General features: G+C 39.7%; 1 protein-coding gene across 3 annotated transcripts in view; it reads left to right on the forward strand.

Moving 5' to 3' along the window:
- The first annotated feature begins 594 nt into the window (after nt 1–594).
- Nucleotides 595–27433, forward strand: part of LOC117298218 (serine/threonine-protein kinase 26-like) — a 53970-nt gene continuing 27131 nt past the window's right edge. The window contains exons 1-2 of one of the 3 annotated variants that reach the window (XM_033781346.1): nt 595–1086; nt 20742–20972. In XM_033781346.1, the coding sequence (XP_033637237.1) occupies nt 1015–1086; nt 20742–20972 (303 nt within the window). In that variant the 5' untranslated portion in view covers nt 595–1014. Of the gene's footprint in view, nt 1087–5802; nt 6552–16462; nt 16886–20741; nt 20973–27433 lie in introns of those variants that run through there. The other 2 variants (XM_033781347.1, XM_033781345.1) reach the window with 2 other exon arrangements.

Below are 27433 nucleotides of genomic sequence, written 5' to 3' on the forward strand. Positions count from 1 at the left end.
AATGATAAGCTTAGACATTTCAAAAACTTACGAAGCTTGAATTCATTTTACAGCGAAAATGTCCGGTCCGTTATCTTAAATTGTTCATCATATAGCTTTGACATTTCAGAAACGGACTCGAAGCTAAACAATAGTTTTCGGGGAAGACAATTTTTAATGCACTTATTTACTCACATAAAAAACGGCACACCGTGGCCTTATACACAACGGAGGATGCGTATACGAGTTGGTCGGTAAAATGGTAATTTTTCCTAGATTCGGCTAAAATTTTCACTTATATTTTTTGTGCAGGGGGCAATTTATTGGTTTATCAACAGTTAGAAAGTTGTTGAACGATGGCGTTTACTTTTGAACTGTTTCTACCTCCATGTTTTGAGCTACTCTTATGTTAGGAAAGGCCACAACTTTATTTTTTTAAAGTAAACAAGTGGATCAATGCCCGCTATAATAACGACCACTGCACACCACGTACCATACGAATACACAGTAAAAGTGCCCCTGGGAACGATACCGGTTTCTCTTTCGTAATACAATTACTGACAATGCGACCATTGTGGGTACGAGGTTACTACGTGTTTTCAAGCATGGCGACCGGGCAACTGCCGAACGCGGAAGAGCAACACCGAGTGGCAAAAAATTGTTGCAATTCTCTATGAGTTACAGCGGAATACTTCAAGTTATAGCTTCAAAACGCCAGTAAACACCAGTCGTACATGTTAAGTAATCTTTACGGCATCACTTGGTTGACTTGAAAACGGGAGTTGTACAGTTATTGCGAATGTTTTCTCTGCAAAATTAAGTTGACACTGACAGCCGGCCGGTAGTGTCGTGCGTGAAACATTTTGTTATACTCAACTGCGTGAGAAAGCCATTTTTTGTGTGGAGTTGGACATTGGACTTTGCAGGCTTGTGTTTAATCTAATTCGGGAAGAATTCGAGGAAACCGGAGCTGGGGTTTAATCTAAAGATTCGTCAACTGCAGACAATGAAGAGAGACGTCAGGTAGCACAAAATATGCAGAGGGGAAACCAGAATGGAGAAAGAATGAAGATGAATTCTTCAAGTGTTGGTGGGATTGGTCAGCGGGTAAGAAATTGATCAATTATTTTGTAATCCTGCCCCCCCCCTCTGCCCCTCCCTGCCTGATCCTGCTTGACCCATCATGATCATGACGAGTCATTCAGTCATCAGTCTGTCAGTGATGACATTGTAATTACTTAAAAATAATATTAATAAACATTCTAAAACGATTATTAACTTATCTTTAGCCTATTGAATAATTTATAGAACTTATGCATTGACATCATCCAGCCGCCATCTTTGAGGTCAAACGGTGACGAAACAATCGGAACTCACATAGATTGGCCAATGAACAACCTCCTTTTGACCTCAAGGCAGGGGCGCCGTACTGAAATGACGTCATGTGCATATAAGGTCTATGGCTTGACCGTGACGGTTTTTTCTAAATAAACCTGCCAACCCCAAAACTGCAAAACAAACAAACGAGTTGTAGGCCCTACTTGTTGTAGGCTAGTATTATTATAACTGCGATAACGTGTTGGCAGGACTCAGGAGGGTTACATTTTAGCAACTACTATTATTAGTAAAAATTTTCTATGTTATAACTAATTTGTGTCATGGTCGTGTCTAGAAGTAGAACTTTAGAACTTCTTTGTCATGTTTGTCTTTTCTTAAGTAATTAATGAGTAGTGTTGTGTTCGGCTGTACAATAGGTAACTGTAAACACTGTAGCATTAATAAACATGATTGGAAACAACTATGGTGATGAGAATTAACTTTTAAAGTCAGGGAGTCACAATGTAGGTTCTCCAGTTCTCGGGAAACATGTTTTTTTTCAAACCCTTTTTGAAATAGGAAAATTTCAATGAAAGAAATCTTAATTAGACAATTACATAGGTTCCACCTTTTAAAACTGTGTTGTTGATGCATTTGAAAAAGAAATCCAGGAGGCAAGTACATGTACATCAGTTGTTTCCATCCAAGGAACCCTAAGTAGGTCATTCACAGCTCAGAGATTTGGAATTGATTCACATGGGGAGAAACGGCCAGTGCTCGAGGAAGCTTTCTAAGTGGCACTGGTACCCACTGGGTACAGTAGGCCTTGGGGAAGCCGTCTAAGTACAGCACTGGTACCCACTGGGTAACCAAAAGGATAACTTGATCAGGGTTTGACAGGTTTATGCCAAGGGGGCCATACATGTAAGTTGTCAACAATTTGAAGATAATCAAAACTCTTGTATACTGTACTGTAAGATGTGCATGTCATTACGTTAGATCCCTTGTGTACAGTGCTCACGACAACAATTTGAAAAAAAAAACAGAATTTGAAAACTATTAAATGTTTAAGTCACCTGGAAATATAATTTTCTTCTTCGAACATTAGAGTAGGCTATATGTTTCTGAACAAAAAAATATTTTTTTGAGTAATTGTTTTTAACGATAATTATGTAAAAAAAGAAAAGAAAAAAGTTGTGTGGGGTTGACTCCGCCTACCCCTTTTGTGATGTCAATCGCCTACCCCTTTTGTGACGTCAATCGAGGAAGAGTTTGCCTTGATCGAAAATCGAACACACGTAGGTGCAAGGACATTCAAGTCCTAGTCGTGAGTTTGTACACTTTCAAAAAAGTTTTTTTCTTGCATTTTTCCGGCAATGTCGACCAGGTGTATTGCTGCTGGATGCAGCAAAACAACTAAAGATAGGGTCAGTTTGCAAAATGGTCTGGTCCGACGTATTTTCCAGCGCTGTGCAGCAAACACTTTGAGCCGTCGTGCTTCGAGAATCCGGAATGAAGAGAAAAGTTCTTTTCTAAAACATGACGCCATCCCAACAATGTTTCCAGTTAATGGGAAGTCAAAGAAGGTACATGAAAGATGTAACAAACCTAAAGGAGCATTTGTTTAACGTGAAACAAATCAGGGCTTGTATAAACTTTTAGGGCATATTTTTAGCTTGCGCCAAGCGTCACTATAATCTTGTGTTGGCACTGCATGCGATTCATCGCGCCTCGATTGACATCACGAACAGCGCCCTCCAGGGTCAAGCTTATTTTCAAATTTGTAAATAACATGGAAACCAATTTTTGTTGTGAAGGACATTGACTCCCTAAACCCATTGTCAAAATATGTATTGTGCAGCGTCAATGCGATGCAATGTTTCAGCTGGAGAGATTTAATAGTAACTCTTTTTTTCTGTCTGATAAAATTTTAATTGGAATTCTAAAATCTCCCCACCCCAGAAACGACCCTCATATCCAGGAGATCACTATAGATGATGTGACCTACATGTATGCTTACATTCAAACCGCCCTCTGTTGACAAAACACTATACATGTGTATATGTCATGTTTCGCCAGGCACTGAGTTGCATAGTCATAGTAAGATTGCGTACACTTTCTAGCTGGCTGCCAAAACACAAAGGTTTTGCCCGGCGGTAAACGCGGGAATCATGTTATGGTTTTCGTGTGACGTCAGAGGTCACATCGTCTATACAAAACTTGGAAAAGGCCTCCATGGTTAGGGCCTGTGTATTATGTAAAAAAACAACCAATTGTTTACTTTTAATAGTTCTTCAAGGGAAATTCCCTCTAATGTTTTTAGAGCTCAGTAATTTGCTGTTTATGAGCATTGGTTAGAGTGTAATATGTGGAGTTTCATGCCTGATTAAAGTTTTTGTGTACATAACAGAGGCAATTGCCAGCAATCCCTGGATAATTGCCTTGGTGCCCGCTTCTAATGTTTTGATGATTTTCCCGTCAATGGAAATCGGCAAACTCCAACATGTCCAACAAAGGATAACAGTCGATCTCTTTCATTCTTATGAATTAAAACAAATCAAGAAATTTTGACTCAGTCACTAGACGAGAATACTTATTCTAGTCGTCTTGATATCAGCAGAAAACATTATACAATGTAGAAACATGTAGCATGGTATGATTCAAACCACACAACCTTGTTTGTGATTGTAAGTCCTGTCTAATCGTTTGACCGTGGTGACAGTACTTATAAAACCCCCCTAAAAAAACATCAAACTAGGTTCCCTACAATATCTGGAAAAACAGACAACTTTGATTTACAAACAAGTTTCTGCTTTGCAAAAATTGCTACAGAGCAAATTGAGCACAAGATTTATCAAATTGCTACTAAATAATTTTTTTTTACTAATTTGTTTAACATTTAGTGTGAACAAAATAATGTAAGTTCAGTCTAAATTGTTTGATATAATAATGCACAGTTGCTGGACAAATAGTTCCCCAATAATTGATAATGACATTTTTAGCATGATGACAAACATACTGCATATGAAATCACAACGTATATTGATGACCTCATGTACATGGAGTGTAAACATTTATTGTGTACTCAGTCATTGACGTAATTAGTACCGGGTTAGTATATTCTGACGACAGTAGCGCACTCCTAAAATCACCTGTCATGGACACTAAATAGCCCCCTCTTGTGGCACAGATCGGAGAGGACACAGACAGTACTGGTACATTGCAACACAGGGGATTATGCCGATAGCCTGGACGTCATTCTTCGAGGCTCGTGAATAACACCAGAGACCGGCCTAAAAAAATTGCAAAACTGGCGTGTAGTTTGACCTCTGACCTCGGTCATTTCACATAGATACGCAGTCAAATTCCATTGCGGACTTGAGAGCAGTGACTATTTGGGCATCTATGTCACTGCACGTGTCAAATGATATCATTGTATCCAATGGAATCACTGGATCTAGCGGCAGGGACCTGTCTTTATCCTTGCGGATAAAGATGTCTTTATCCTTGTAGATAAAGACAGGGGCCTAGTCTACACAGGGGACAGTAATAAAGTGCTGGTGCTGAGGTTTCTCTGCCTGGGTAGTGCCTGTCGACTTCAGTCAGGATTTGCATGTAATCAATTTATGATTGATTTGGGGGGTTTAACAACAAATTTACTAGAGTGAGATTCAAACCATGACCTCAGGTTGAACGTGTCGGCGCTCTACCAACTGACATCTAGCCCTGTATTTTGTCAATCTTTGTTCAATTTTTGATTGACAGGGCCTAAACATTTGTTTTAGGCCCCTCTATATTAAAGTACATTTTGTACTTAAATTTATCCCATTTTTACTTGAAGTCACCTCTCACACAAATTTATACAATTTTTTACGCAACTGCAGCTTTTTGTCACAGCCATTTTAACAAAAAGAGCAGAACCCCTTTTCATATGAACTCAACTCACCAAACTATGCTCATTTGGTACGTAAAGTTAATCACCCATCCTCAAACATATTGAAAACTAGGTATACAATGTAGGTTAGGTTTTTGAAACACTTATGTTGCACAACATGTTTGCTTTCAGATTCCTAAAAAGGCTTCAGGCCTGAACCCTAAACAATGAGTGAAAATTGACCCCTACCCTAAAAACTACTTTACTTCAGAGGGAGCAGTTTCTCACAATGTTTCTCACAATCAACTGCTCTCCATTGCTCATTACCGAGTAAGTTAGTTTGAATAAATGCCCCAAAAAAGTGTCAAGTGCCTTTTAGTAAAAGCTCTGTGCACTGTTGTGTTTTAACAATAACAACAAACTGAAAAGTAATCCACCCCCAGTAATATTTGTAGAATTTCCCAGTGCTAACAGTGCAAACCTTGCACAATGGTAGCCTGAATTGTATTATGGGAGGGTATAATATGCACTGACAGTTTGCTGACCCTGAGGATTGCATTGTACTTATCCAACCAATTTTATTGTCATGCAAGTATAACTGTATAACCGGACCGAGTGGGGTGTATTGTACACTCTCAACACAGTGCATGCCTTATCAGTGATGCACTGGGCCTGTATTAGTACAAGGTATTATACACTGTACTTTTTTGCAGTGGTGTGACTCTCGGAAGCGTTGTGTTGGGTTTTTTCTACCACCAGTGATGCAGTGAGACCACGTATTTAGTCGTCACATCCATGTGGTGGCCTATGCATGCTATTTGAAGAGTATAGTTCATTTGTGTACCACTGTGACCCTGTGATTATATTTATACACAACTGAGTGTAGAAATACTGTGGTTTGCAATCGTTGGAATAGCATTCTTTGGATTATGACAGGTTTGTTGGACTTTTATTTAAGGTGGATTTGACAATCAGTTGTTTAACCATAGAGGAAGGTTTAACCACCCGCTCTTCGGATCCAGTCAACAATGCCAGCAATCACTTAACTTGAGGGATCCTACCCTAGCGGAGATGCACATAATGTAGGGAGTGTGTTCCAATTAAATTTGACATCCACGTACGTACATTACATGTACACACAGGTTTGTTGTAGCAGCCATTTGTGAACGACTAGATACCTGTACATGACATAGTAGAGTGAGTGTGTGCTGTGCGGGGATGCTCCAGGTGTTATCAATAATGGAAAATACATGAAAACAATAAGCGAAGTCAGTCATCGGAGTATTTTTTGTCAACGCTTTTCGGTGTTGGGAGAGAGGCCATGGGGAAGCCGTCAAAACATTCCGCCATGGGACGTCCGGCTTCTACCGTTTCATCACAGGTAATTGACAAGAAATCGTCATGATTGATACCGGTTTTTTATTCATCTTGGAACAAAATTATGCGTACACACTTGTGCTTGTTTTGAGATATGAAGAAGGGGTGCATTTTGGAAACCCTAAGCGCAGTCAGTTGGACCATGGAGGTCTACCTCCCTGGTTGGACTCAGTGACTGGGTGGGGTATGTTCCCACCATTTGGTTAATTAACACGGGCTAAAGGCCTTCCTTCATGGGCCAAGTAACAGTGTCGTTTCAAAAGAGGAAGACATTTTTACATAATTCGCTGTATGGGGGATACAATCTTGAGGGGATACAATCTCTTGGGGGGAGGGGGGGGGATCTCCTGCCATACCACCGGCATGACACTTGGGTTTAAAGCTTCGGCCACTAGTTTTCCAGGTGTATTGTTTGAAGTACATGTAATTGCTGTTGGTTCAGCCTGCACATAATTGTTTAACATTTTCTTATTCTACATGTATAATGAATTACGAAGGGGTCTTACATTGTACCAATAATTGGGGCTCAATTATTGTGTGAGTCGTCAAGAGACTGAAAATAATTTATGCATATGATCGTCGCTTCGGCCACTAGTTTTCCAGGTGTATTGTTTGAATATGTAATTGCTGTTGGTTCAGCCTGCACATAATTGTTTAACATTTTCTTAATTTATATAAATTACGAAGGGGTCTTACATTGTACTAATAATTTGGGCTCAACTCCTTGTGTGAGTCGTCAAGAGACTGAAAACAATTTATGCATATTTACTTATCGTCATTGTCCTTTATTTCTGTAGTACCAAACCAAAATCAACCGATTGCATTTAAAAAAAATTGGCTTTATTTCAGAGAGAAATTTCACAGCAAAAAAATGTTTCTTAATATTAACTTTGTAAAGCCAGTAATCTTTCACACAGTGATGCTTTTTGACCTTAACTATCATTTAGCAGTGTACCTTTAATTTTGTGATAGTTGCTGGCAGTGCTCATCCATATAACATAAAAAAACAATAAACTGTTTTATGCGATTTCCATGTCAAGTTTAAGCTGCAAGTCAAATATACATTTATAATCACACTTCCTCCTTGTTTTAAAGTGAAATGAGTTATAACTGATAAAGACACTATAAACATAGTGCATTTCCTAAACTCTGTTATCTGTACTTCAGAATTTCAAATGCAAGTAAAACTCTATTGATAATGATAACAATTGGCGTACATATACATCATGTACGCTGTACCCTACGTACCAAGTACTCTACATTTAGAAGGCCTACACACAGCTGCCTACACACATAAACATGTAGGCCTAAGAGTTTGTGTAGGACCATGGAGCAATAAACTAGTTTATTGCTCTATGGTAGGACCTACAAGTTTGTGTAGGACCTACATGCACTGTCTAAGTGCATTGAAAGTTTATTTTGAGGCTTGGCTCAACTGTAAATTAAAACCTATTCTGACCTTGTACTTCACCTACAAGTACTTTTGTATAGCACTTTACTTGGGTGAACAATGGGTGCACAACTGGCCTTTCCCTTTCTGGAGTCTGTTACAAGTCATAAATAATAGTTCATACAAATTGGGTGGGGGGGGGAGGGAAGCTTACAATACCACTGATTCTCAAGGACACTGTGGAAATAAACCCACTGCAGGTCTTGTTGCTTTTAGACATTTAATTCCATACCAGTGCTCACAGATCATTCACCGAAACGTTGTATTTTGTGATATTTGCATGTGAAGACATGACTTGTTTTGATTGCAGCAACCACAATAAGTTAAAACACAAACCTGCCGTAGCCCTGTTACATTTGTACTTTATTATGTGTAAGGGCAAGGCAGTTTTTCCGCCATAAACACTGGTAAAGTGCACCTCTAATACATGTCTGTATGAGGGACGTGTCGTGTCCATTTCTAAGTACACATTTCTTAGGAAAATGCAAGGGGCATTGGGGGGGGGGGGGCAATTGCATCCATGAAGGATTATGGATAAGGCCTCCGACAAAAAGTAATTTTTATCTTATTTTTTCACACTAAAACTTGATCACCCAATCACCTGTTTGGTCAGATCATGGATTAATTTATTCCTCCATGGTCGGATGGTGAGTTTTGTAAAATTAAACAGTAGGAGTTTTCTGTCCCAACAAACCAATGATGTACATATTGTGGGTGCCCTTTTGCAAGGAGAAAATGCCTTGGTGCCCTTGCCCTTTCAAAAACGAAAACATAAAGGCCTGTATTCCACTGCATCCTCGAACAATTTACACAAAAATAGGTCTTGTTTCTTATTTTCCCCACTAATACATGTACTTGATCATCTATTGTGATCACCCAGAACTTCACACGTTGTTCGGATGGTGAGTTTTGTGGAAACTACATTTAAACGGTGTGATTTTTCTCTCCCAACAAACCAATGACGTACATGTAGATGCCCATTATACCTTTAACATTCAACCATTACTAATGTGCCATGTGACAGTCAATGTAACCAGTGCTGAACCCTGGCATGCAATATTACTGTTTAAATTTGACAGACGTCCATAGTTTTATTGAACCAGCCAGACATTAGATTTTGTCTACCAGTATTACTACATTATTAGTATCATATTAAGTATACAGGTGGGTAACAATTGGGGGTTCGTTGAAAGCAAATCGCCAATGTGATTTCCTCTTCTGAATTGAGCCCATTGGGTCCAGGGTATAACTCTGGGCGGGGTGTGGGTTAGATGAGTCACCCGGGCTAGGTGTGTACCTGTTGTTTGTAATAGAGTGCAGTGAGAGGTGTACCTACATGTATGTACATTTTACATGGGTAGAACGTTCATACATGTTGACTTTCATACACCCTTTTAATGTGTACATTGTAGATATCGTTTGCAGATAAAGTAAATGCACCTGTTTGGCTTTTAGGGGCCAGGCTGCTGGGAATATTCGGGTACAAAGTTACTCTATTGATTTGAAAGCTTGTGAAATGGCTGGAATCGTTATTTATAATTTATTGAAATTGTGAATTATGTGTCACTGTCCAAATGTGCAAGTTTGTTAACATTAATTCTAGTACATGAGCATGTACAGTGTACTAGGTACATGTGCACCTACATCTACAGTGCATTTCCATACGTTATACCGAGTATCGGTTATGTAACTTAAAAATATTTAAATCTTTCATTCAGAAACAACAACTTGACCAAAGTGGGCGAAAGAAATCCAAACACCCCTCATTTTAATCAAATTGAGGTTGTACGTAAGTTCCTGTTATGAGTGGTATTGTCCTGATTAATGGACTTTATACCTCTACTGGTATATTTGTTAGGAGGTTTTCAAGGAAATGTCAACACATGATTAGTCAAGCTTTATTTATCCAGCATACGTAATCTCTCGTTTGAATCCTGGTCTCACAGTTCTGAAAAATTCTTTAGATATTTTTGGTAAAACGTTCTAGCTGTGGAAGTTGCATTCACTGAAATTCAATTAAAAACTAAACAACAATGATAATGACTGTCAGTTGTGTGATTTGTCATGTTTTTTTCTCCTCAGTATTATCCCAAAACCTCCTTTTATTTCAGTAGCTTGCAATCCAGAAAAAAAAAAAAAGAAATAGTACCCAATGTGTCCAAACCTGACATGTACAGTTTTGTATTTCTGGTGCAGGTGTTGCACATTTAAACCGCCTGAAATGTAGCATCTGTTAAAGGGTCTATGTAACTTTTGTATTCTGACTAAAAACACAATGTCCACAGATTTACATTAAACTTACACAGCTTGAAGATAATGATAGTAGAAAACTTCCCTTAAAATATTACGTGCTGAGGTGCTGTAGTTTTTGAGAAATGAGTAAAACAATGTCATGAAATTTATTTTAATCATTTACAAACGTATTTTCATGACATTGTACTACTCATTTCTCAAAAACTACAGCACCTCAGTAAAGTAATATTTTAAGGGAAGCTTTCCACTATCATTATCTTCAAACCCTGTAAGTTTAATGTAAATCTATGGACATGTTGAAAAAGTACCCAAATCCTTTAAGGTCCTGGGTCTAGAAGTATCCCTATATTAGGAATTTTCACATCTGTCCAATCTTATCCCTGTACTGTTTTTTTGTTTCAAAATAATTGTAATTTGTTTTCTTCATTATAGTATCTTGTCTTCTGCTAATTTTAAAAAATTGGTTGCCAAAATGATTAAAAAATAACCCAAGAAGTTAAAACGATCATCCGATGGATTTCTACAGCTTTCAACAGTTTATTCAATTGTGATTGCCTACATAAGTACATATATAGTGGGCTGCTTATAGTAGATGATGCCTCTAGTATGACTACCAGTGCACTAATTATAAACTCATTTGTTGACCTCCATTGTACGTGATGAACTTTGGTACACCATGTCGGCCTTTTGAAAACATCCGTGTTTGGGTGTTGGCTGGTTTGCCTGCTCTCGTCAAGGTCGCGCTGTGTGTGTGTTGCTAAGCAATGGCTTCTGATGGAACAAGCTATTCTCGTTTAAACGTTGTTCATCTTTTGCGGGTGTGTCAGAGCATCTTTCGGAAATTTCACAGAAAGACTGAAATGTTCTTAGCAGTCCGGTCTACACACCTTTGGTTCTGGAATAATTTTTGATGAACAGCTGGAGCTACATGTAGCTACTCTACAGCGTTGATAATTTTGTTTAAAGAAATTTTGTTTTTGTTTTTGTGTGACTTTAAAAGAAATGTTTGGAAAATATTAATTTTGAGGACTGTGTTTTTGGTCCAACCTCCTCTGTAAAAATAAATGCAGCTAAAAATCCTCAAAATTGTTGTGGTTTTTGTGGAGTGTAAACAAGATGTACACTGACTACAGTGACTGTAAAAGCAACCCAGCATTCTTGTTTGCATTACAAGTACATTCTAAGAATGTCTCTCTGACAATTTTGATAATCTGACTCGTCCGTGAATTTTAAATTAAATCCAGTGAACTATTCAACACTTGTTAAGCTCACATCTACCACACCAGTTATTTTTGTTTGGCTGGAGGGAATTTACAGAGACAACCACCGACTCTTGTGTCAGTCGAAAATGTTATTCATGATGGTCTTCTCCAAAGGAAGCGACAGTTTTTTTCCTCTCAAGTAAAAACATTTGACAGCGGAAACATTCAGACGGGAATTTAATTATGCGACTCTTTAAAAAGAAGAAGCTGATATTGCATATCCTACCAGGTCCAACAGTATATGGCAGCTTGGTAAGTACATTGTCATTTAGGATAAATTTGACATCGCTGATTTATGGAAAAGTCAATTTCCATCAGCGACTCAGGTTTTCGGAAAGGGGTCACACAACCAACCTGTGAAAGTTTCATCAGATTCAGTAGTGGCATTTTACTAAAACATTGACAAAAGTTTCAGGTTTCAGGCCTCAAATTTCCCGGCGGCCACGACGGCCATGGCCGCCGGTGCCCTGCTTACTGGCCGTGGTGCCCCGAGAAAATCGGACATTTTCGCGGCCGTGCCCTTTTTCTCCGATGGCCGCCGTGCCCTTTTTGAGATCAAATTTATGTTTTGATACACCACCATCCGTCTGCGTGCACATAAAATCAAACACTTACATGTACATTCTATATTAATACACGCACACAGAGCGCGGTCGGTTGAATGCTCATCACACGGAATTTAAACGGACGGCAGCATATCCATGCAGTGCATGTGTGTGTGCACGATGCAGAACGAACGATAGACATTGTGTACTCGAAGTTTATACACGGGCCGGATGTACTTGCAACGACCATTTGAGAACAATCGCACTGGTACTCATCTTGCAACACGCGTACCCACGCAAGGTTGTCCATGATGGGTACCAGCTAATCACAATTTCGGTTCCATTCGAGGTTGGGCGTCCGCCTATTCCACTGGTATTGTGCTTGTTCACTGGTAGTCGTACATGTTTGTGCACGTGGGCCATGTTACGTAAACCACGCATCATGTACATGTACATGAAAGGTACATGTACATGTATGGTACATGTACATGTATGTCCGTTGAATAAATCTCCGCTCTGCACACAGTCAAGTGACAGCTTATTGTTTACGTCCGGCCGTCGCAACAAAATCTCCGCTGCACACAGTTAAGTGACAGTTCATTGTTTACGTCTGGCCATCGCAACAAAAAATGGATGCATACTTTTACTTCCCATTAATCAATAAAATTAAATACATTTAAAAATACTTGATGTTTTTTTGTTAAAGGAAAGCAAAAGTAATGAAATGGTTCATTAAAATAGCCTTCATGGACCTGAACAGAAATTGTTTCATGATCTTTATTTTTTATGGCCTTGATGCCCTTTTTGAAATTTTAAGTTGGCCTTGGTGCCCTACCCCATGGCCTTGGTGCCCTTTCAAAATTTGACAAATTCAAGGCCAAAGTGGCCTTGCCCTAAAAATCGGGAAATTTGAGGCCTGAGGTTTGTTGAGAGATTTGTTTGCTTGTTCTTTGTATAAATTGCTGTGATCAAAATTTATTAATCAAGTTGGTTTTGGTGTCCTCGGTCCGTGAGCAAGAGTCCAGTAATTTTAACATTCAGTCGGAGTAACCCCAAAACCTAAACAAATCTAGTAATATAGTTATACTGCGCATTTTCCATACTAAAAATGGTCAAAAGGGCATCACATCAAAAATGACTACTCTGAACTTATCAGAGTTTACTAGCATCAGTGCTCAAAATAGTGAATATTTTATTCGTAGTAGGCCCTGTATGTATGTATACAAAACATTTTGTAATGATGTGATTTTACATAAATTTAAAACTCGCAACCACAGTGTCCCCCTTACCCCCTGAGGTCAAAATTTATGAAGATAAAGTAGGTCTTTATTTTGTTGACGCCCAAACACACATTTTGTTGACGCCCAAACATACGCACTATAGCTCTGGTATGCGGTCTAAAGTTCTTATTGGATTATTTCAGAGCCTTACAACTTCCTTATTACAAACTGATACCATACAAACGCATTAGTTCCGTTTATGCTATCACTGGTTGAGTGTTTGCCAAGGGATGGATCTTGTTTTAAAGGCAGTGGACACTATTGGTAATTACTCAAAATAATTATTAGCATAAAACCTTTCTTGGTGACGAGTAATGGGAAGAGGTTGATGGTATAAAACTTTGTGAGAAACGGCTCCCTCTGAAGTGCCATAGTTTTCGAGAAAGAAGTAATTTTCCACGAATTTGGTTTTGAGACCTCAGATTTAGAACTTCGAGGTCTCGAAATCAACCATCTAAACGCACACAACTTCGTGTGACAAGGGTGTTTTTTCTTTCATTATTTTCTCGCAACTTCGATGACCGATTGAGCTCAAATTTTCACAGGTTTGTTATTTTATTCATATGTTGAGAAACACCAACTGTGAAGGCTAGTCTTTGACAATTACCAATAGTTTCCATTGCCTTTAAGGGTGTACAAAGTGTTAATTATTCACAGCTATACAACGTACATTCATGTTTAATGTGTAAGGACCACTTCATGTACAGAAACTGAAGTACACTGATACTGTGTGGGCATCAGTCATGAAAGTGTAGACTTATTATGCTTGCGTAGGGTTAAAGGAACATGTTGCCTTGGATTGGTCGAGTTGGTCTTTGGAAAGCATTATAAACCGTTTGCTGTGAAATGCAAATTATGGTTCTAAGATAGATAATTTAATTTAGTTGAAAGGTGCAATGTGTAGCCATACATTGTGTTGTAGTTCCGCAGTCAAGTCATATCGTCCAGTACAATTGCCACTGGTGCCAAGTACATACGTGTATGTGTACACTGTGTGTAAAAATGTATGTTGTGTGTAATTAATTATGCATCTTAGAATGTTACACACATGTACATGCACAGTAATTAGAAGACCTTGTTTAGTATTTGCGTTTTAAGTGGTCTGCAAAATTTTAGTTGAAACCCATTAGAACAGTAGTAAAATTTATCTCCATAGTATGCAACAACATGTCTGCATAATTTTGTTCAGTACAGTAAGACGGCTCTTGTAATGTCCTACATAGCTTTTGTGCCCTTTAGGCGCTATACAGAAATGTGCTGATGTGCAGTTCTTAAGTAGGCCAATACATACAAGCCTAGGATTCTATCCTTAAGAGGTCGATACCAGTCTCATACTGCAAAGGGGAATTCCACTGTAAAAACCACTCATGGAATACTTTTGAAGGGGCATCAAGGCCAAGATCAGGGCAACAGAGGGCATGGCCTCCAATGTCTCTACAATGCAATATTTATAGGCCTGTGCATGGGTACAGAACGTTCACTTGGTCTCGTTTCATACCACTTGTCATGTCGTGCGGTTAAAGAGCAACAGCGGGGACAATGGTGATTGTCAACGAAATCCACACTTACAGAAAAAAAATTACTTAGTTTCTGTAGCTTACATTATAACTCAACACATTAGACACTATTGGTAATTGTCAAAGACCAGTCTTCTCACTTGCTGTTTCTCAACATATGCATAAAATAACAAACCTGTGAAGATATGAGCTAAATCGGTCATCGACGTTGCAAGATAATAATGAAAGAAAAACACCCTTGTCACACGGAATTGTGTTCTTTCAGATGCTTGATTTTGAGACCTCAAATTCTAAATCTGAGGTCTCGAAATCAAATTACTTCTTTCTCGAAAACTACATTACTTTAGAGGGAGCAGTTTCTCACAATGTTTTATACTATCAACCTATCCCCATTACTCGTTACCAAGAAAGGTTTAGTGCTAATAATGTTTTTGAGTAATTACCAATAGTGTCCACTGCCTTGTGCTTGGTACTTAAGTATTTTCACTTTAGGAGTACATGGATTTTAGGAGTACATAACTCAATTTTTCAAATGAAATCCACACTGACAGAGCAAGTTACTCTCATTCTCTGTATTTAGCCTTAAGTTTGAACTCTACTTCTTTTGAACTCAGTTTTGAAATGCTAACTGTACAATCCCCTGATGCACATGTTCCTGGCACAATAATGGTTTATATACAGTGTAGGCCTACACAAATACCAAGATATAAATACAAACACCAACAGTTGCTGTCCCCTGTCACTGTCCACATCATTACCCCAGCCTGTCACTCCAACTACGGGCGATAAAGGAAGCTTACCTATTGCCATCGCCCTAATCATCATTGTCCCCGCTGCTGCTCTTTAACTGCCAACTCTCCCCAGTGTGTATGTCCCATGTCCACCAACCGCAGCGGTTGCCCTGTGCAAAGCGCGTCACAAGTCGGCGCAGCCCAGGGACAGCTTTATTTTTTTCAGCGGGAAAAAAAAAAAAACACCGCCCATGTGCGAGTCACTGCTTCCTCTTAAGCCAGTAGGCCCTGGTCAAAAGGATTTCATTATTCAGTGCTTCCTGTTGCCCCCCTCCTTGGGAGAGGAACGGAGACCATCGTCATAATTCTGCCGAGCTCTTGAGGCTGACTTCAGAGAGAGAGAGAGAGTGACTTACTTTTGTGTTAGCTCATCATTGACACTTACAGTCTTGGCATTGTCAGCGAGGTGATGACTAGGACAAGTTTCCATTTGGCATCGTCGCAGCAATTTGTGTTTGGGTACAGAGTTTTTAAGTGTTCACGTTTTGCTCTTTTTTGCCTTAAGTCATCGGTAAACACGAAACCTTTGTGACGATCAGGGTGAGCTAGCAACAAACACAAAACACCTTAGCAAAAGAGAAGACAAATAATTTTTTTTAAAGCCACAATTCCTAGTATCTTTTCATTAGCTGATTTACCAACCACTGGAAAAATGGTAAGATCTTCGGCGCCAGTTAATTTTTTTCAGCAGCACATTCCTCGTTAAATATGATCCGGAGGAACTCTTGTTGCCAGGGGCAGTGAACCGCGGAGACTATTGATCTGGAAAATTACTTGGCGAGTAGATTAAGATGAGAAGAGACATCTTCTTTAGATGTGTTCTTGTAAGAAAAATTAATGTGACGAACATTACGCCCTGTCTGTCTGTTTGTCGTTGAGGCTGACGACTACATCTTCGATCGAACTGAAGTATTCTGCGCAATCGTGATCAGCTCTGAGCACTATAATCACCCTTCCCACCACTTGGACTTGGAGTCATAAAACGTTGTCTTGAGAACATCTGTCTTGTTTAAACCAAGAACTAGATCCGTGGAAAGTATCTGCGAGATCTGAACCCCCCTTTGCCATCATGGAAATGTGGCAGAAGATAGTTGTCGGAGGGCCAGGTTTACGTAGCTCTTTCATAGAGGGGATTCGTAGCCATCTTGACTCGTGGAACAGCCTTCTTAGAGGGCTTGAGAGGATCTGTGATAGCCCGGGGAAGGGGCAACCGCTGGATGAAGGTGTGGACAGCTATCAGGTACTTGTTGTTTGCATGATTGATTCTGCTAAGGACACAATTGTTTTGTTTACGGTAATTTTCAATATATTGTCTCTGATACTGAACAGTTCTTCATAAAGTTAGTACATAAATTGTAATTGTTCATCATGTCTGTAATTTGTTTAATAGGTACTTTTTGTACATTGTATGTGACTGACATTATATGTACAGTACAGTTAGTTAGCAACCAACAACTTGACCAGTGCCTTGTCTTTGTGGTCTTGGACTGCATTATTTTCATGTACCTAGAACATGAAGGTTATCAAAAGTTCCTGCACACGTTTTATCATTGTACCTTTACTGTACATTTAAGCCACCTCTGTGTACCTCAAATGATTTAAGGCAGTTAAATTTCTTTAGCTTTTGACTTCTTTTGTTTAAATTATGTACTTGAATTTTTCAATGGTGACACAGCATGCCATGAAACAGTTGTGTTGTAATAGTTGAGTTAGTTCTTTTTCCGATCACTGTTCCTGTTTCTCCCTTTACCTTGACCTGAGCTTCCCAGCTTGCCCAACCCCTCAGTCCCCTTCCTCAGCCCCCTTCCACAGCCCCTGTCCCCAGTCCTCCTTCCTCACCTCAGCCCCCTGTCCCTAGCCCCCCCTGTCCCTAGTCCCCCTTCCCCAGTGCCCTTCCCCTTCCCCCGGACCCCTTCCTAACGCCTGACCCTCTTTCCATTCTTGACTCCCCTCCTCTTCAATAAAGGCCCAATTTCTTAAAACCTGTAAGCGCACAAACTTGCTAAGCACAGAAAAGGATTACTTAATAGAAAAAGTTTCAAAGAAATATTGTCAAGCAGTATTTTCTGCTTAGTTGGGCCCAGATCCTGCTGACGTACATGATACGCACACATGTTTGAGGCGTATTGTTCTCTAAACGTGACTTGGATGGTATTGACTGTTAATCAGTCATATGTTAACACTTAGTCATTACTTCATTGAAACCAGAACCCTCAATTAGTGACGGTTCCTTAATGTACAGCGTCTTGTACTTGGAAGAGGAAGTGCAAGTGCGGACAAAACCGCTACAGGTGGCAGGAGGGGCAGACGGTTTGGGCAATATCCAAGATTAGAAGAGGAAAAAATGGGGCAGGGCCCAATATCATAGAGCTGTTAAAAGAAATTAGAGTAGCTACATGTAGGCTATAACAAAATTATGCTTACCAGAATAAGGTTACCAGCCAAACTTACATGTCATTAGTACAATTTGTAACTGGTATCCTGCCCATTTCTGCTTAGCAGAAAATTGTTTTAAAGCAATAGTTTGTGCTTAAATAGCTATGAAATCAGGGCCTGTAATTATATGGAGGCTGCGTTGCCCCTGGTCATGGCCTTGATGCCCATTTGAAAGTTCCCCATAGACTTCAAGATCTTGTTTTCCAAGCAAAGTGTCCTTTGCAAAATGGAAATTGGCCTTGCCTACTCGAAAATGAATTTTCAGTTCTGAAACTGATCATATCAAATTTGCATCAAGTGTGCAGACAGCTTACTGTACATTGTTAATGTTTTTATCATCCTTTGTATTGAAAGTCAGTGGACACTGTTCATAATTACTCATAGTAATAATTAGCATACATGTAACCTTACTTGGTAACAAGCAATGGAGAGCTGTGGATAGTTTAAAACATTGTGAGAAACGGCTCCCTCTGAAGTAATGTAGTTTTCGAGGAAAGAAGTAATTTTCCACGAATTTGATTTAGAGACCTCAGTATAAAAGTTGCCAATTACAATTATTTTCACTTTACGGGTTAATCAATGGATTAACTCAATTTTTCAAACAATCTGTTTGGCCTCGTATCGGTTAAAGCCAAGACCTCACCAACTACTAACAACACACGCCCTGATTTAGTTATAAACGAGACCAATTTTGAGCACCAAACTATAATCACATCAAGCCTGCCCTCGCTTGACAAACTCTTATCAGCCCAATTGGAGGAAACGAGCCTAATCGCCCATTCTACTGGCAAAGTGAGCCGGAAACTCTGCCCAATTTTTCCCCTACCCTTCCCCAGACCCCACCTAGACCGCCCTTGTCTAAGGGAAACATTTCTCTCTCTTTTTTTTTTTTTTTTTACAAAGGGGCTAAACTTTGTATGGTCTGTGGACAGGTCTGAGTGAAACAGCGGTTAGACTTGCCTTAATTCCCCCCAGTCCCTCGAGGGTTTAATCGGAGTGGTACCAGTCATGGATTTATTATTGAGATGACTGGAGGATTGGGAGGAAGGACAAGTTCTGTCTGAAAAGGAAGTCTACTGACTGCACAACCACAGTTTTGTCTTCTTATTATGTCTTGTGATGAATCCGTGTCTGTTGTCTTTTGGGCCGGCTGAAAATGAACATTTCTTGTACGGGTTAGTCAGGGGTCATCTCTGAGTTTGAAAGTTGTAATATTTCTAGGAATTGAGGAAAATTATATCCCATTGTCTTGTCTCAATAAATGCATCGTACAGTGTAACATTGTACATCCACTGTGTGAAAGTTTCATCAGATTTGTTGGTCAAGCCTTGTTCAGGAAAAAGCAGTGAAAAAAGGTTGATGTTTTGTTCAAGGGATTGTGTGCGCATTTGTATCAGGGGCACAGCAATTTTCCTCTGGTAAGGAGCGTGCCATAAAGGAAAATGTAAATTTGTATTGGAACAGTTGCAATTCCAAGTGCCATGGGTTATTTCGAGGCCCAGTGCAGACGTTGTACATAATGTACAAATTTTGGGATGTGTTTTTTAAATTAACAGCAAGTCTTAAGGACCATGCCTGTAAAACCTTAACAGAGCCTGCTTATTACATTACATATTTAAAAAATCAATGATGGATCCACAATGGCTCTCTCCCAAGGCTACCCGTGCTACTAAACCACAAAAAGGTAAAAAAACCAGGGTCCTAGCCCCTCAAAGGTCACCCCAGGGTCACGCCTCTAAGTGGGAACCCCCAGGGGACCCATATGCTGTTTTCAGTTGACCAACTTTTGATATAGTCTACCCCCTTCCCAAGCCGATAGGAAGAGACCTTGCCAGTTGTGGTTACCAGTGTCTACATCTCATAACCAGTTGAGGGAGTCAGGTGGTGCACTCATGGCGCACTCAAGGAGCTGCAAGCCAAATATTGGTAGCAAATCCATCGATCAATGAGCCTGTTAAATGTAACACTGTTATGAGGGGGTTACAGTTTTGTTGGGGGACATTTTGCGTGGAGATGGTGTACTCTTGGGAAGGGGGGGGGGGGGGGACACACACCCCTAACTGTGTGATTGATGAGTTGGGAGTAAAGGCTGTGTAGTTAGAGATTACTGACTAATGAACAGCTGAATGTGTCCCACAACCTTGTGGACATGCAGTCAACCTGATGTCTGGTTGTATTTCAAGGGAAAATGTACTTTTAATATTGTATCCAATTGATGCATTTAAGCTTGTAATTATTTAAAGTGAAAGTGAACTTGTTTTTATGTTGTGGCTGACTACACTCTATGTATGATGAGGGCTGCAATAAAAAAAAAACAGTCGGCAATAATTTGCCAAGCAATTTTCTGCTAAGCAAAAATATGCAGGGTACCTGTCTCAATTGGTGCATGGTAGAAGGGTGAGCACAATATATTATGTTTAGCTACTTCTGCCGCATCAGCAGCTCTTTTCATACAGAGCTGCTTTAGAAGGTACATGTAGCTAAAAGCACAACAAAATTATGCTTCCAACAGAGTAAAGTTACCAACTTCGATACAATGTCACTCATCATAGGGTGCCCTTTAGGAAAAAATGCCTTGGTGCCCTTGCCTTTCAAAAACGAAGCGTACGGACCTGGTAAAACCAAATATTAAACCAATCTTACTTTATGTCTTCTTGCAGAACATGAAGGCAGATCCGGAGCAACTGTTTGCCAAGCTTGACCGCATCGGCAAGGGCTCTTTCGGTGAGGTCTTCAAGGGGATCGACAACCGGACGAAGCGCATCGTCGCCATCAAGATCATCGACCTGGAAGAGGCCGAGGACGAGATCGAGGACATACAGCAAGAGATAACAGTCCTCAGTCAGTGTGAATCGTCGTTTATCACAAAGTACCATGGTTCATATCTCAAGGTAAGGAACATATGCTGCCCCCTTACCCCTCGCCACCCCCTTTAAGGAAGACGCGGAAAAAAACGGTTACAGAAACTCCAAAATCTGCTGCTACCCAGTGTTACCAAAAGGCTACTTTTGCTTAGCATGACAATCTGACGTCACACTTAGAGGCTTGTGAATTATGTCATTAAAGATCTCTTTATTAAAGCCCATATTCATAATCACCTTTGACCTCCCATTCATTTCACATGGCTTCATGGTCCTGGAGATTCACAGTTAAATCTTACATTAGTGTGTACAATATACACGTATACACATAAAGCCAATACCTGTCTTAGGGACCAGTCTACCCATTGCTTAGCAAAGTGTGATGTCACAGCACAAATAACTTTGGCAATACTGACAACTCATCTTTAGATGAAATCGACCCCAGGGCTGCCCATTGGGGGCTTCCTGATTGCCTGCTGACTGTAATTTCATCTCGCTGGATCATAAACCATTTCATCATATTTGGAGATTTTGTATTGTTAATCAAAAAGTACCTTGACCTGATTAGGGATCTATTTTATACTTCTGGGTGGGGCCTGACAGTAGGCACGTTCATTCCTGAGCAAGACTACATACTAATAGGGTCCGTGGCCTGACTGAGAAACATGGTAGGGCATACGTCGTCATTATACAGGTCACAGTTGGCCAGACTATTGATTTGGGTCCGTGGCCTGACTGAGAAACACAGAGCACATGTCGTCATTTTACAGGTCACAGTTGGCCAGACTATTGATTTGAGTCGGTGGCCCGATTGAGAAACATGTATATTTACAGTCGTCATTATACTGGCCAGACTATAGACAGGGAATGATTTTCCTTGTAAAGTAGAGGAAATGTTAGACAAAATGTATCAGTTGCTCCTCAAACATCATCATTTGCTACTTAAAATATTAGCTTTCAGTGTGCACAGAACTTTTCAGTCTAAATATTTTGCTATGCAAATATGCTGGACAAAATCGTTCTCTGATTGATTTGGGTCCGTGGGCTGACTAAGAAACATGTAGGGCAAACAATGTACTGGTTATACACTACTACAGTGAGCGTGAGGTTAGATTAGATTGGGTGTGTTTGGAATATTGAACCTTGTACTTTGGATACATGACCTTAACGGCTTATGTATTACCCTGGTTATTGTCAATTGTGTAGTAACGACATAACAAATGTGTAATGCCTTCCGGAGTACATGTTGTTTATTGTCAATGATTCATGGCTTTGAGACTTCATTTCAATACAAAATTGATCATGGGGAAAGTAAACATAATTTACATGACTCCTCTACTTTTTGAGATATCGTGTTCATAATTCACTGAATGTTATACAAATTTTCATGTTAGGCCTTAAGAGTTTTATAAAACAGAAAACAATAAATTAATCAGTCAATCATATAAACAAATTGTAGGCCCTATGGCGCCTAAATCAAAAGTTTGCATGGCTACAACATGGCTACACGTGTACCCAATTAGGATTTTTATAAGTTTGAATGGTGAGCTCATCATTGTGTGCTCACCATCAATGCTCACAAATTTTGCACAATTCTAAGATAATAACAATAACCAGTAACATGTAGTAGAAAATAAACACAAAATAAATATAATTTTTTTGAAGAAAATAAAAATTGTTCAAGATTGCACAGTACATTGTAGGTCTTTTATAACCAGGATAAAACACCAAATAGAAATCGTCTTGAATACTTTGTTTTCATTTTAGCGTACTTTAGGCTAAACATAATCAAATTTGGGTCCTGAATGCCCAACAGTTTAAAAAAAAAAAAAACTTGGGACAGTCGTAGGTCACATGAAGTGCGGATGCTGGTCTTCCACCCCAGTCCCCCATAATGGCTTTGTTTTGATGGGTCAAGCTACATGTAGCTCTCGGAATAACAGGTCTAACAAGAACACGGAGGCAGCGGAAATGCCTTAGTGCCCTTGCTCTTTCAAAAACGAAGCATACATGCCTGTTTGGGTCCAGAATGCCCCACAGTTTTGTGTCAAAAAAATGAGAAGAATCCTGATGTACATTGTACATGTACATTTACGTACATAGGTCACTGAAGTGAGGATGCAGCGGCCGATTTCATGAACACTAGGATTAATCCTAACTCGAGTTAGGACGAGTAACCCGTCCTAACTTAGGATGGGTTCAATGCGTCCTACGTATTTGGATATTGAACTGAACCCGTCCTAAGTCCTAAGATTAATCCTAAGTTAGGAAGAGTTTGGTGAATTGACGGCTGGTCTGTTCCAGTGTTACCCTCCCCCTCTCCTCCTTTAACAATTTTATGTTGATGGGCCAAGTTCTTTGTTAATCATCAAACTCAGGCTGGAATTATGGAACCTGAATCCACTTTAGTGTCCCAGGTGGAGATAGCAATGGTCCAAGTAATTCACAGCAGGGTATTTATAATAAGGTCAACTACATGTACATTGTAGGTTGTCCTTCCTTAATTAAGTTGTTAGTATTGGAATGGGTGTCCCTTGAGATATGTGATTTAGATAAGTAAAATTCAATACAGATGGGTAACTTAATTATTACTGGTTGACCACTAAATCAGTTTCTGACAATGATGACAGTTGTTATTGGTGCTGCTTACTGGGTGTCAGACCATCAGACTGGTCCCCGGTCTTTATCGGAAAGACATTGAGCACTGGTCTTACAGGCCCCGTGATTTCATTGGAAAAAACAATTTTCATTTGACAAGAATGCAATGTCCTTCATGTACATGTTAAGCTTTCCATTATGATTGGCCCTAGCTGACTTTGTCAGCTGACCACCTCTGGCCAATCATAACACTTTTGCTGTAGTTGTATACATATTTTATATAAGTTAATACATGAAGTAAGCAGAAAGGTTTGCTTACACTGTATCCGTAAGCAGTTTTATTCAATTGGACCCATACACAAGTAGGGATAGTAAAGTGTGAGCAAACTTGGAGGTGAACATGTACCTGTCTTTAGCTATTCTGCTTTACCCGCCTAAATGCAATTGTCTGCATGGCCCAATATCATAAGCCCTTTCAGCACAGAAACTGACTACCGGTAAGCACAGACAAATCTTGCTTAGCAAAAACATGTTACCAATCGACTTTCCATAGCGTTAACACTGTAGCAACCCCACTCATTTCAACAATTTTTGCTAAGTAGTATTTTTCTGCTTACTAGTCTAATTCAAACTTCATAAAGCCTGTATGCTTAAATTAGGCAGAAAATGCAGATTGACAAATTTCTTTGCTAAGTAAAGAACAAGTGGGACACCAGTCGCAACAGTGTAAACTTAATGGAATGATGGCTCACCAGAAGTTTGCTAAACAGCATTTTCTGCTGACATGCTGGCCTAATTGATTGTCTACAGGTGGCTCTTGAGAGAAACAGGCACCTGCTTTGTGTCTGCAGCCTGGCGTTCTGACGCTGCAGGTTTTTTCTCTTTCTTTAATTGTGCATCGTCACTACCTGATCGCATTAACAAACCCCCTCCCCAGTGATTGTCAACTCAGTTTATTTTGACCTAGTTTGTTGGTGCTATGGGAATGGAAACAGGCTGGTTGTGTTTAAAGACCAATCTGATGGATTGGTAAAGAAAATTGCCTTTTAAATGCCCCACCCCAAAACACTTTTCAATCTGAATTACAGGTGCGATAATTTGTCAGTTCTCTTTTGGCAGGCTAGAGCTTCCAACTCTATATGATGCTGCAGAAAGTTCCCTCAAAATAAACCAATCTTCCCATGTTCTGGTAGCTCAACAGCCCCCACCCCTCCCAAGTGATTGTCAACTCCATTTATTTTGACCTAGTTGGTTGGTGCTATGGGAATGGAAACAGGCTGGTTGTGTTTAAAAGACAAACTGCTCGATTGGCAGGCAGAAAATTGCTTTTCCAATTCTTAAAAAACCCCACCCAAAACACTTTTCAATCTGAAAATGGGTGCGGTAAATTGTCAATTGTTGTAAGCACAAGCTAGAGCTGCCAATTCTCTGTGATGCTGCAGAAAATAAACCTGAGAATAAACCAATCTTATCATGTCCTGATTGGAAACTTTCCCCCCTTTGTTTTTGTATGTTGAACTTTAGTGCAAGTCTAAATCTATTCATATCTCCCTGATTGTTCGTACAAATTTTCTCTGGTTGCAAGATGCTTAATCTTGCATAGCAACGAGATGTAAAATATTGGCAAATGTTGGCAGATGTTGCAAATGCTGCCAAATGTTGGCAGCTTCAGCAGGCAGTTTTTTTTTCTCCAGTTGGGTACGATACACTTCTACATGTTGTACACAAGTTAAATTGTTACACCATTAATTAGGCCTAAAATAGACAACGTATCAAACTCTACTGTATTTAGATATATTCAGATTTTACTCCTTCCTGATCTTGTACACAGGTACAGTAAACAGAACACAGTTGTACAATGTACATATATATGTCCAATGTACTGGACAAGAGATGTTTTATTATCAAGGTGACAGGTGTCACTCGGTATAAATTACTTGACAATAAATGCAGCATCAATTGTTATCACACAATCAATGCAGCCTTGTAACAAGTATTTTGTATCTCCTCAATGTCATTTTTATTTTAAAAGGTTATATTGGCACATTTCTTATCCAGCACAGTGTACGACTGTATTGCATGCCTTTGGATTGGATCTTCCTTCATCATCAGGCTTCACAGTAATCGATGGTCGGACAGTCCTTTTGACCAATAGACCGTATTGAATAACCCCGTCGTTGCTATGAAAGAGGCCATACTGTAGGGCAGACCGTATGCGCGTCTAAACGGGTACATCATCGAAGCTCGCAGCATGTACATTGTAGCATTCCCGGTTTATTTGTATGGCACACGATCACGCACACGCAGGTATTTGACTTGAGTGGTGACGTCATATTCAATACGGACTTTTTGATGGTTAGACACAAATTGCGTGCACACATCTTTCAAGAAAATAACTTCGCGTACAATAGTTACCGTATAGTATAATAGTTACCGTTATCGGTGCACTGCATATTGGCCTACCTATAAATACTGTTTTATTATTATTGTTATTACATCAGTATTTTTCTTCCTCCTTGCCTACATGTACATGTACGTGTAATATGCCACAGCACATGGTCATGCAAGAGATGTTCAGGCCCTAATGATGTTCGTGTGCAGTATAATATAACAGGCCTTGCACTTGGCTCTCGAAGGGCATAGCAATTGTTCTCCAAGAAAGGGGCACAAGTAGGAAAAAAGTGAATTTTTATTGGGACTCTGAAAAGAGTACCAACGCAAAAGCGCAAGTTAACGAAAATGCTATGGGTGCCGTGAGTTACAATGCAATTAGAGGCCTGTCACAACTTACTCAAGGAAACTGTTGAAGTCTGATGTTGAGGCCATTTTAAGATAAACAGGGGAGGGGACCAGTCTATTTGCATAAAAGGGTATGCATTTAACAGTGTTTTAGGTTGAAAATGTAAACATAACTTACAATGTTAGAGGGTCCATGGTGGAAAACGTCCATTGAAATTTTTTTTCGCCTGAAATGCTTACATGTAAATAGTTTTTGGGAGAAATGAGTAATACATGTACTTCTGATCTTGCTTGTCCAAAACTGTTTTTCTATTTAAATTTTCTTGGGACTTAGTTATCTTTTCACGGGTTGGTTGTTTAACGAATGTATGTCGGGTCATACAGTGCTGCCACTGGTCTTTGATAAATGACTTTGTCGCCTACGGGTACTTAATAAGGCATGTCTGTTCATAAAAAAATTATTACTCATACATTTTGAAAGTGTTGTCTATGTCAACTTTGTCACCATGTTAAAAAATCAACAGCATTAAACGTTAGTGCCGGTAATTTAACATCCTACAAAACCTCAACCAATGTTTTCAGTTGCTAATCTTTTTAAACTCCCATGTTACCCACTCCAAAACATTATCAACATCCCAATTCTATTCATGCATTAAATTTTCGCTGCCGACAATAATGTAGGAAACGGCCCACATGAGAAAACGGGATTGTGCATCGCGGAGACAAAGCCCCAGGAGCTCCCCTCGCGGTCACTGATCATAGGTCTAGGACCATTCCTCCGCGGTCGTCGCTAACCAAGCACTTCCCGGAGTGCTTTTAATCACCGTCCCATGGGTAAGGGTGGATCTTAGAGAGCGGATTAACCATACGCCTCAACAACTCATCAACGCGGCGCATCTTTAAGATGCCATCAGATGGCCATTATACATTGTGGGGGCTGGCTAGTGTCAAGCCCCTTTTAATTTTATAGGCCCGATAAAAATAAAAACATGTTTAGCGACCCCGCCCGTTTCCTTTTTAGAGGCTGCCTCCTTTTTTTCTTTTTTTCTTTTTTCTTTTTTTAAATTAAAAAGAAGTATACATTTTATTGGTCTCAGTCGAAAAAGGAAAAAACCCTGAAAAATTGCCCAGCTGGTTGTCTCTAATGTATTGAG

Source organism: Asterias rubens, chromosome 13, assembly GCF_902459465.1.
Source record: "Asterias rubens chromosome 13, eAstRub1.3, whole genome shotgun sequence".
Taxonomy (NCBI): domain Eukaryota; kingdom Metazoa; phylum Echinodermata; class Asteroidea; order Forcipulatida; family Asteriidae; genus Asterias; species Asterias rubens.